Source organism: Bidens hawaiensis, unplaced genomic scaffold (assembly GCF_021521415.1).
Source record: "Bidens hawaiensis isolate Kalapana, Puna unplaced genomic scaffold, B.hawaiensis_p1.1 tig00037278_1, whole genome shotgun sequence".
NCBI classification, from domain to species: domain Eukaryota; kingdom Viridiplantae; phylum Streptophyta; class Magnoliopsida; order Asterales; family Asteraceae; genus Bidens; species Bidens hawaiensis.
Window position 1 is genome coordinate 108,250 of NW_027496514.1, and position 12,223 is coordinate 120,472.

The window sequence follows — 12,223 nt, forward strand, 5'->3', positions numbered from 1 at the left end:
TACGTATAAAATGGATATAAAATGGAGAAGAAGGGTGCATATATATATATATATATATATATTGTTTTAATTAATTAATTAATAATTTTTTACTTTTGACCGTTGCAACGGTCTAATTATTATAATATTATTATTTAAACCTCGTCGGCGGCAAAAGAACCTCGCCCCCGCCCCTTTTTGCCCACATATCGCCGGGGGGGGGGGGGTGTTCCCCTCCTTCTCGCCCTTTGTCGCCCAACTCCGCGCCCCAGTACACATGGTCTTAGTGTAATCTCTAAGGCTATGCGTAGTGGAGGGGCTACAAATGGGGGCGAAGTGTGACACGTGACGCCTAGTCATTAAAGGGTGGGAATTTGTTTTTGGGGTGTAATGGTGTAGGGGATACAAACTGGGCCCACGATATCTTTTTTTATTATTTTCTTTTATATTTTATAATTAAACTAAACAAATAAAAACCAATTTATTTAAATAATTAAATAAAAATGTATTAAAATTTAAAAAATAAATACAAAAAATACATAAAACTAAAAAAAACACACCAATAATAAAAATAAATTATAATAAAAAAACACACCACAACAAAATACATATAAAAATACAAATAAAAAAACTAATCTATTCATCTTCGTCTTCGTCCTCGTCCTCGTCCTCGTCCTCGTCCTCCTCTTCGTCCTCAACGAGACGATTATCCCACACGTGTTGAACCAAATCCGCCTTCAGTTGGTTATGTATATCACTTTATGTGAGATGGTGAATGTTATACGTTCGTTGGTCTTGGGTTGGTTCAGGGAATTGCTTTGGAACGCTTCCTGGTATATAGTGTTGACATATTGCGTTTCCCTCGTCTTCTAAAATCATATTATGCAATATGATACACGTATACATGGCATCGCTCATTTTTGCCAATGACCATACACGACATGGGTTTTTCACATAATGCCAACGTTTTTTTAGAACCCCGAAACACCTCTCGATATCCTTTCTCGCGGACTCTTGCTTTTTCTTAAAATATTCTCTTTTTTCTTCAATCGGGTCTTGAAACGTCTTGACGATGATCGAGTACTCTGGATATATCCCATCTCCTAAATAGTATCCGTGACGATAGAAGGTATCGTTGGCATAAAACGGTAAGACCGGTATGCTACGGCTGATGTAATACTCTAGCACGGGTGACGCGCTGAGAACGTTTATATCGTTGTTGGACCCGACTGAGCCAAAGTAGGCTGACCAAATCCAGAGGTCGTGTGAACAAATGGCTTGAAGACTAACCCTTGGCACTCCATGGTCACCACGAGTGTATTGACCCCGCCATGCAGTTGGACAGTTGACCCACTCCAAATGCATGCAATCTATACTCCCGATCATGCCTAGAAAAGAATGTTTGCTTTCGTGTACATCATATTTGCGAGTCAGGTCGTTTGAAGTAGGAATCCTCATATAACGACGAGAGTATAATTGTATTATTCCTATACAAATAAATTATTAAATAATATTATATTAAAAACAATAATTAATACAAACAATTTAAATTTTACCGATGCAAAAATTCTCCAATGCATCTCTCGTTGTTTTCTTAGCCATATTTAAATACTCGTCATTGATGTCGGTCGTGTTGCCGTATGCGAGGATGCGTAGAGCCGAAGTACACTTTTGGATGGTGAAGAATCCTAAATATCCTCTTGCGTCGGGTTTCTGTTGAAAATACTCATACTCCCGCTCCATATCTCCAACGATGCGCGAAAATAAACGCTTGGACATCCGAAAACGACGTCAAAACATAGCGTCGTTATATGTAGGTGTGTCATTGAAGTAGTCCTTCATCAAACGATTGTTCGCTTGCTTACGATCCCGAAGGATATATGACCGTCTACGTGGTGGCGAATAGCTAGTAGAGTCGGACACTATGTTATTGGCGATGGCCCGAACCGCGTTCGTGACCTCTAAATGCTCTTCCGCCACTCGCCGATGAATCTGATGAATTCTTTGACTCTCGTTGATTAATTGATCCCAAATCTCGGCAGAATTCGTGGAATCCGGGGAACCCATTGAGTTTGAAGAAGTATGAAATGATGAAAATTATTGGTATTTTTATGTTTGAGTTTGTGTATGATATGGTGAAAATGGTTTAATTGGTTTGATATTTATATCAAGTTTTTAATTTATTATTATTTTTTTAATTTAGCCGTTATCCAACGGTAAAGTTATTATTATATTATTATTTTCTTCTTCAAGCCGGCGACAATATAACCCCGCCCCCGCCCCCGCCCCTTTTCGCCCACATATCGTCGGGGGGGGGGGGGTGTTCCTCCAAATCTTCGCCCCATTATACATTGCCTAACCGTTGTTAAACAAGACATTTTACAAAGAACATGTAAATCAATTTTAATATATTTCAAGCGTATACGAAAAACTGAATTAATTGGTAGACAAACATGTAACACTTGGAAGGTGGACACCCGAGTGTCAAGCTCACCCAGGAGAGCTCTACTTATGGTTAACGATTAAACGAGTGAAAACATAGAATGTCATTCAATTGATTGGACACACATGGCATCCCTTGAGTCGTGAAAACAACCTCTTTCATATATGCAATGTAAAAATGTGTAGACCAGGTTCAAGAGCCAAGTCGACCTGAAAACCCTCGTACGTTGTGCGTACATGACCCGAATCCGCCCGGGTATTGTCAATGCCCGTGTCTGGTTTCATACCCAGATGGCCGAATCCAGGTATTTGAAAAAACCCGATTTGTGCGCCTCTAAGCTCTAATGGTGGCTCAGCATACATTTGTAAGCATCCAGAATTCCAGATGTAATGGCAACTACTATTTTCATTTCCTCTCTTCCCTTTAGATAATTGTTTTAAGTCATGTAAAAATCATATGGCATCCAAGGAACATGTGGTTAGTAAAACACAAATTGTTTGATCATAGAAGTAAAATGCAAAATCACATAAAGACACATAAAGTATTATATAGTCGATTATTAATATATATGAGGAATCATATGTGAGGGATTTTTAAAAAGTGAATGAAAGTTATATTTTACACTTATGTATATAAAACCTTTCATAATAATATAAATTATATAAACACGTTTTACAATAGATAATATCCATTTAGCTTGTGTTCTTTCATTTATATTAATTAGATAGAATTTATGTCTGTTTATTTAGTTTGCGTAGTTTTTCATGAGGGTAATAGAGTCAAGCGGGTTAAATAGTTACTTTAATGTACTACTCGAGCCAAAGCGTAACGATAATATCCATTTAGCTTGTGTTCTTTCATTTATATTAATTAGATAGAATTTGTGATTGTGTAATGCATTGTATAAACAAACTTTCGCTTTTATTTTGTTAACATTTTATTTCTTTATCCTTTTTATTTTTATTTTATTGAGTGATTTAAGAAAGCATTTTATTTATTTATTTATTTCATTTTATGAACAACAAATATACATTTGTTTTTTAAAAATGCTTTTGGCAAAATTTTCTATTTTAGAACTCGAATCTCTGAGTAATTATTTTGAGAAAACCCCCTAACCATCCAACTAAAGTAGTGATGATAAGAAAACATTTTATATAGAGGTTAGATTAGGCTTTTTTACCCTTTTTCTTTTTTTCTCCTTTTGATTTAATATATTATATTTTGTTACAAATCTTCATTATTCAGTTGTACCAAATGGTATCCCATTCATACTTAAATAGTTAAATTATAATTATATAAAGCACAATCACTTCTTGGTAAACCTTTTACACAGTGTGTTTTATACTTAAAAAATGTCACGTGCTATATTTTATTACATGTTGCCAATTAGATAATTATACAATTTTTAATGAAAAAGTTTTATACTTTGTTTTTCAAAAATAAAAATAAAAATAAAATAAAATAAAATTCAGTATTCTTTAGGAGTTATACTTTAGAACTTATTTTTAGAGCACTATTCTTTTATATTTGCATTTCATATTTGTTTTAGTTTCTAGCAAAAATAATTCAGAGTCAACATACTCTCTCTCTCTCTCTCTCTCTCTCTCTCTAGCACTACATTTATAAAACTTAAAACACGATAAGTAATTTTACTCTTACTTAAATATCAATGTAAATTCTATATATATATATAAAGAATTGTGTAAAACTTTAAACTTATACAAGTTGGTTTCTTTAGAAAAATTAAGTTAGGATTTAATAAAATTTACATCTAAATATTGATAAATTCAATCACATGTAACAGATTATTTGAATTAACTCAAAAATATTATGTTTCGTGTTTTAACGACAAACTAACTTACTCCTATATATGAGTGCAAACAAGCAGAGATACTCGTGATTGGCTCGTGAAAAAGCTCGATCGAGCCGAGCTTAAACGAGATAGGGCCTAAAAGTAAGCTCGTTTAATAAAGGAGCCCGAGCTTCATTTATCGAGCTCGAGCCGGTTTGCGAGCCAAAACAAACCTGTCATATGTATAATTTTTATAATATATATACATATATATTTACATGTATGTATATATATATATGTATATAATAATTAATAAATTAAGAAAAATAACTAAATAATCATATTATATATTATTTTTAATTGAAAAAAAATATAAAAATAAAAAATAATTTTAAAATATATAAAAAAATTTAATAAATAGTAACGAGCCAACCTCGAGATTGAAAAACTACTCAAGAGCCGAGCTCGAGCATTAGAAATAAAGTTCGAAACGAGCCGAACTCGAGCTCTAGTAAGCTAAACGGGCCAAGCTTGATCGAGCTCGGGCTCGACTCGTTTTCACCCCTACTCCTAAATACTTTCATAAACCACCTATACATGCACTCATGTATCTTGAATAATTTAAAAGGGACATACTTTAAAAGCACATCATGTACTTAAAAAAAAAATAAGTATTATAAGTAAAAAAAAGGATTATAAATCAATCAATCAATCAATTAAGCCATGTATATCCCATCGCATAGCACGCTATCGGTAGGTTCAGGGGAGGGTGGGATGTAGGCAAGTCTTTCCTCTATCTGTGAGAATAGAGAGGTTGCTTCCAGAGAGACCGCCGGCTCATAAAGCTACATACAGGTAAACAGAGTAAACATACACCCTACAAGCAAAGACACTTAGCAATATATAGATAGCAAACTACCAAATAGCAAGGAATCTATAACATACTAAGACTAGGGCATAAGAAGCAAAAAGCAGCATCAAACAAAATATATACATAAACAACAAGGAGTTGGGCTAGCCAACTAGACCCTAAATACAAAGCTAAGCTAACTAGGTACCTTCCTCTAGAAGTCGCTAACGTTAATCCTACGTCTCCATGAATCTCTATCCTGGACCATGTCCTCAAAGGGTTCAACTCTGTCAAGTCATGTCTAATTCTCTCATCCCAAGTCAATTTAGGTCTGCCTCTACTCCTCTTTCCTTCCACAATGAAGGTTTCCACTACTCTAACTGGCGTTGTTGTCAGTCTCCTCTTCACATGCCCAAACCATCTCATCTCCCTTCCTTTATTTTCTCTGATATGCTAACTATTCCTAACCTTTCCCTAAAGATCTCATTTCTAATCCTATCTAATCTAGTGTGTCCGCACATCCACCTCAGCATCCTCATCTCTGCTACCTCCATCTTGCGCGCCTGTGTCTTCTTGATGGCCCAACAGTCTGTTCCATACAACATTGCCGGCCTAACTGCGACTCTATAAAATTTCCCCTTTAATTTAGATGGGAACCGCTTGTCGCACAAAACCCCAGTGGCTGCTTTCCACCTACACCAACCAGCTTGTATGCGGTGGGTTATGTCACTGTCTATCTCTTCATTGCTTTGGACAAAGGATTATAAATAAATATGCTAATAGGCTAATAGTATCTTTCTCAAATTCGAAACCAGACTCAATGTGATTCTTTTTGTAATAGTGGGTTTCCTCTTTAACGAGTCAGACTTGAAACGTGAAAATCAATATAAACAATTGCTTCTCGTTTCAGAAGACCTTACCCGGATATCAAGAGTGGTTTCAAACGCCGTTAGAAAAAATTGATGATATCTACCTATTCTAATAAAGTAAAATAATTGTGACATGTGTCAGTTTGTGGTTAATCCTCACAATTTTTTCCCTCCAAAACCAATATATATGTCATATATCAATAATTATTCACTTTCCTTTTACACTTAATTTATATTATATCTATAACATGATTAAATTATTTAGTTTTCTTTAAATTATATTTATATTATATCTATACACTTTTATTAAAAAAAACATTTACATGTTATACTTCTATACATCGATAGAATATATTTTACAACATACTTGGTGAAAACCAAAATCAACAACAAACTGTGTTTGTTAAATATTGAAAAGAATGTAATTTTAAATGTTATTATTAACATATTATACTATGTTTATTGTTGAAGATTATAAATAAAAAAATTAAAAAATTCTAATATGCTTTCAATTTACGAAGTAATTTTTTTAATCATTAAATTATAAATATATGCTTAAAAGTTGATCCATTTTTCAAAAATAAATTCATTCATCTATTGGTTTTTTGTACATTGTCATATAAATTTATAAATTATAAATATATGATTTAAATTTATCTATTTATTTTTCGGTTAATTTAGTAAACTATACAAATATGTGTTAAATTGTAAAGATAGTATATACCAATCACTTTCAAATATAATAAAATATGTGTTAAATTGTAATGATAGTATATACGAATCACTTTAAAATATAATAAAGTTTATCATATTTAGTTTCTTAGGTTTTTTTTATCAAGGATTGCTTAGGGTTTTTTTGTGAAACTTAAATTTGATGTTACGGGTTAAAAGTTGGTAAATTGATCGTTTTGGTACAAGTTAACTACATTTAGCTCACATTTGTTATGGGTAAAATGGGGATAATCTGAAAATTTTTAAAAATTTGAGAGTGCAAATAGATTTATCGTTAAACTTGTTACGGGTTCAAAGTTTTGACTTGAAATTGTAAAACAAATGAAAATTAGAATTTTAATTGTGATGGGTTTCGAATTTAGTTTTAATGACATTTTTGGAAATAGTCAAAAGATCTAGGATTTTGCACATTGAGTATTTTTCCCATGACTATTAAAATTTAAGAAAAAATGACAAACACTTCCAACATGTCACCTCTAGACCTATCAGCGCTTCTAACTTTTATCAAATTAGAAACATTTGTGTCAGCATTGACTTTTTCTTGAATAGTGATCAGAATGTTGTTTGTGAAATATGTCGTACAAAATTATGCTCAAGTGAAGCAAAACATTCACAAAATTGAACGGGTTAACCTGTTACTTTTTTTGTCAATTGGCAAAGTCGAGAAACCCCTCAAACTTATCAAAATCTTTTTCATAGTGTAGCTCAAAAATATTATTATGTGAGAAGTGTTCTCCGAAATTGGTTTGTAACCAAATTTCTTTCAATTATACATATATGACACTAAAAATAAATTTTCAATAGATTAAGTGTTCTTAGGTATGTTATTGCAGGTGCATTATTTTTTTTATTAAGTTTTTTTTTTTTGAAAAAATCATTTTATGATATAAATAAAATCAGTTTATGTATAATGATACATGTATAGATGCAATACATTTTTACATATAAATTATGTATTGTTTTGTTTGTAACTTAATTATTTTGATCATTCCGTATGTTACACGGGCTCTAAAGCTAGTCAATGAATATAGTATGTTTGTTAGCAGAGTATGAATACACTAAAAAAAGAAAGAAAAGTGGAAATAAGAAATATTAGAAATTTGAACTGTGTTGCCTCTATCCCGCTCCTCTACTACTCACTGACTCACTCTATTCTATATATCATCTGTCTCTCTCACACACACGCTCTCTTTCTCTTTCAATCTATATAATATAACAATGGAGCCCTAGCTTCTATCCAGACGCCATTGTTAATCTCATCGACCTCTATCACTGTGAGCTCAAAATTACACGCGCACACTTACTTTCACCTTCAAAATGCATATTTTGTTATTACACATTTACGAATTGACTCGGTTATTGAATCGGCATTGTGTGTAACATTAATCAGCTCGTAGATCTGTGATAATTTGTATTTTTATCGATTGACTTAGGTTTTCACTTTTGATTCACGTTACGTCGTTGCCGTTGATCTAAGGCTTCTAAATAAGATCTAATTGCTTATGCTTTCTGTGCAGCTAATTCAATTTTGTTAGATGAATAATAATAAACCTAATTAACTAATTAGCTGCTTTGACTAACTAACCTCTGTCTTTGACTTTTTGGTTGAATCAATTGACAGTAATAGCAGAGTACAGACGCTCCTTAAATATTTATATTTTGTTGCTCTTCTGTTTTGTTTTGTACTTTATTCAATTATTTAAATAAATACTCTTTCAACACTAGTATTAAATATTAATTCATTATTTAAATACTCTTTGAACACTAGTCTTAATTCATATAATCAATGTAGTGTGTTTGTGAGCTGGTTCTTTTTGTATTTGGATAGTTCTGATTGAAAATTTGAGGCGTCTTGATTCGTTTTGATCTTGAGATCCACCTTATGTAGATTATATAATCTTCATTTAGTAATATATACAAGCTTTATGTGTTAGCATATATACAAGTTTTATATACATATAGAAGAGTTATGTGATGATACATTATAGATTCTGTTTCGGTTTTCATGAGTTATGTACTAACAAATTATGAATTACAGGAATTCGATATCAATTATTCGTAATTCTGATTTTCTTTATACTGTTGGTGAAGCAAGTTGATATGAGAATAGTAAATTTTTTTAATGCATCTTTGTTTGTATGCTATTAATATGTTTATGGATTGTCACAACTTATAAGTCAATAGGTTCGCTGATGATTTTTATTTCGTGTATACTGTGTTGATCATGTCTTAGCTGTTATTTCTGGATGTGTTGATAATTGATATGACCTGTTTCTAATACTAATACTAGAATAAGATGGTAAAATGTGGGTCACTGTTCTTTCGTACATTAGTATGTTTAAACGTACACATTAATGTAAATAGTTGCTAACTTCAATGTAAACAATTTAGCTGCAGCATTCATGTAAAGCAAGTTGATCTAACATCATGCACCGATCTTCTTCAAGGCAAAGAGACATGAACATAGAAAATGTACCTGCTGCTAACATCCAAGGGCCAACTGGACGAGTTACTAGAGCACGTGCAAAAACATTGGGCGCATCAGGTGGTTTGCCGCCGTTACATCCTGTTGTGAAACAGGATCACAAGCAGGCCCTTCAACCCAAAACCAAAAGAACATTATCAGATGTCAAGTCTGCTAATGTTGTTGCTCCTATTGGTCAAGCTAAGAGAAGGGCTGTTCTTAGTGACATCACTAATAACTCATTTGATGAGTCCAGCATAAAAGCTCCTAATGGAAATAAAGTACAGGTACATATTTGTAGCACCTTTCAGAACGATCTGATATGTTTTCTATATTTGTTAATTAAAATACACATTTTATTTACTTTTTGTTGATGTTGCTTGTTGTCAGATTAGCAAGCGGGTCAAACGATGTGCTGTTAAGAAGAATGACATGGTGGCACAATCTATGTTGGTGGGTCCTCCAGTTCAGAAGGGAAATGCAGAGGCAGCAGAAAGCATAACCAACCAGGCTATAAGTGAAATTTGTGAAACAAATTCACAGCTAAAGCCAGAAATTGATAAAGCAATCCAGTTACATGTATACAAAAATTCAAGTATTGGTAGAATGCAAGATTTGAATCTTGCTAATAGGATATCCAACAAACATTCCAGACCTGGAAGCTCATCACAGAAAGGTCAGATTATTTGTTTTAATTTGATTCTTGCCAAATTGGTTTTTATTTAGCTTTCACCGTACAAACCTAGAAGCATGCTGCTTTTTTCCCTTTTACATGTTATTAACTTCTTCAAGCATTATCTTATTGTTTTATCATGCAGGAGAACACGCCATCACTAGTGAAGTAGAAGCCTCAAATGATGAGTCCATTGTTGACATTGATTCTAAGCACACAGGTCCTCAAAGATGCAGCTTATATGCTGCAGAAATATATGCCAATTTACGCGCCACTGAGGTCTGAAATCTGAATAGCTGTTGACATCCATTTATTGGTTAATACCTCCTTTCCCTATAATTTTTTGTGTTCTCAAAAAACCAACCAAACATTTATTAAAGTGTGCCATTTCTTGATCATAATAAATCGGTTTACTTGATCAATAATTTTGGTTACACACTTAACACTTATTAGATGAAATAAGGTTCTATCTGTATAGCAGCTCTTTCGTTTATGTTCACTCGTGTGCGTATTTGTTTTTCTCTTCTTTTCTTTTTTTACTTACTATATGAAGTACCTGTTTCACCTACAGCTTAAGTGGAGGCATTCGACTGATTATATGAAAACCGTGCAGCAAGAAATCACACAACAAATGCGAAGCATTCTTATAGATTGGCTTGTGGAGGTTAGTTCTTGAAAACAATCAAATGTTGATATTATCATTTGTGTCTTACCATTATATTGCCTTAAAGTTTTTAATATGCATATAACCTTATAATTACTAAAGTTTGAACTCTATATGTAGGTCTGTGAAGAATATGGCTTAGCTTCAGAAACATTTTACCTAACCGTTGCTCTAACCGATATTTATCTATCCAAGAAATGCATTGGAAAACGAAGACTCCAATTGGTCGGTATAACCTGCATGCTTATTGCCTCGTGAGTTCTCTTCTTTTAACCCTATTAAGATACATAAAACTTCTCGAAAGTTTTATAAATTGTCTTTATATGTTTTAAGGAAGTATGAAGAAATTTGTGCACCACGCGTTCAAGAATTCTGTTTCATCACTGACGGTACCTACACAAGAGCAGAGGTATATTAAGCACATATTCTACTTAGCATCATAACATAAACAAACTATATTTTAATAACTAAATATAAACCTAGCAGGTGTTGGATATGGAGCATCAAATACTGGATGTATTGAGCTTTCAACTTTCTGTTCCAACTATCAAAAAGTTCTTGAGGTTGTAATCTTCATCTATATCATATTTTATACTTTAAATGGGTCCCACATCTAGGGTGGTGATTCCTGACATGACACGAAAATGATCTGGTTTTGGGTTGTCATAGATGCTAAATTATTCAGTTTCATTTTCAGGAGATTCCTTTTAGCAGCACAAAGTTCTTACAAGGTAATGACTATATATTTAGGAATCATTTGCAACAAATGAAACTAAGAAATTGAATAATGGAATAAAATCATAAATTGCAGGCTCCAGTTATAGAATTGGAATTCCTGGCAAATTATATAGCAGAGCTAACTCAAACCGAGTACAGTTTTATAAAGTTCCTACCATCGCTCATTGCTGCGTCGTCTGTATACTTAGCCAAATGGACACTTGACCAAGATGAAGATCCATGGGTCAGCATTTAAATATATATATATATGTGTGTGTGTGTGTGTATTGTCAAGGTCATTATATCATAATTGACCTTCAATTTCTTGCAGAATGCTACGTTAGAATATTATACTAATTACAAGGCACCGGAGCTAAAAGCTACAGTTCTGGCTCTCCAAGATCTGCAACTTAACAGTGCCAGCCCTCTCCATGCTATACGCCGAAAGTACAAGCAACAAAAGGTAAATGACTAAATACCCTTTTAAATTACTAGTTGGACTATGTTGTGGTCTAATAATCATTATTTAATTTTGACAGTACAAAGGTGTTGCAACATTAGTCTCTCAGAAGCCTGTGAAACCGCTGTTGTAATGTTTATGTTGCTGATGTTTGGAGAACAATGAGATTAATTATTTGCTGGATCTTCTTGCCACATTCATTTTCTGAGATTAATTATTTGCGGGGATCTTCTTGCGACATTCATTTTTATGGCTCCATGCTGTAAGTGGTAATTAACCACCTGTTGTAACCAGATTCTGGTACTTTGTACGTTGTTTCCATAATGTCACACCTGTAAGACATTTTATGTACCTTATATATCCTGGAGAGTACACCTGGGACCCATTGTTAAGAAAATCGGTTACATTTGTGTTACGTCTGCTTGCTACTCAAATTACTAATTTTAGAATGAGTTTATCGGAAGTTAATCCTAATTCCTAAGTAGTTCATATGTGAAAACTGTACGAAGTTTATAAGATAGGTTTAGTTTATTAGTTATGTTAATATTTATTGGTTAAATTGTCTGATTTAATTGTATGC

The 12,223-nt window shown here is 33.1% G+C and overlaps 2 protein-coding genes across 2 annotated transcripts; one reads left to right on the plus strand and one right to left on the minus strand.

Annotated features, from left to right (window-relative positions):
• Positions 1–593: 593 nt before the first annotated feature.
• On the minus strand, positions 594–1,365 carry LOC143589217 (uncharacterized). Its single transcript, XM_077070041.1, has one exon. The coding sequence runs from the start codon at positions 1,363–1,365 to the stop codon at positions 739–741; it is 627 nt and encodes a 208-aa protein (XP_076926156.1). The 3' UTR covers positions 594–738.
• Positions 1,366–9,062: 7,697 nt separating this feature from the next.
• LOC143589225 (cyclin-A2-1-like) lies at positions 9,063–12,086 on the plus strand. Its single transcript, XM_077070057.1, has 11 exons — positions 9,063–9,416; positions 9,520–9,805; positions 9,948–10,081; positions 10,374–10,466; positions 10,587–10,720; positions 10,800–10,875; positions 10,953–11,029; positions 11,164–11,197; positions 11,278–11,427; positions 11,515–11,646; positions 11,723–12,086. The coding sequence occupies exons 1-11, from the start codon at positions 9,093–9,095 to the stop codon at positions 11,774–11,776; spliced, it is 1,494 nt and encodes a 497-aa protein (XP_076926172.1). The 5' UTR covers positions 9,063–9,092; the 3' UTR covers positions 11,777–12,086.
• Positions 12,087–12,223: the final 137 nt, after the last annotated feature.

Bases quoted from the DNA above. Each gene is read 5' to 3' on its own strand.
- LOC143589217 (XM_077070041.1), bottom strand. From the start codon at position 1,365: ATGATCGGGAGTATAGATTGCATGCATTTGGAGTGGGTCAACTGTCCA.
- LOC143589225 (XM_077070057.1), top strand. From the start codon at position 9,093: ATGCACCGATCTTCTTCAAGGCAAAGAGACATGAACATAGAAAATGTA. The intron at 9,806-9,947 runs GTCAGATTATTT...TTTATCATGCAG, and splicing joins TGGAAGCTCATCACAGAAAG to GAGAACACGCCATCACTAGT. The intron at 11,198-11,277 runs GTAATGACTATA...CATAAATTGCAG, and splicing joins CAGCACAAAGTTCTTACAAG to GCTCCAGTTATAGAATTGGA.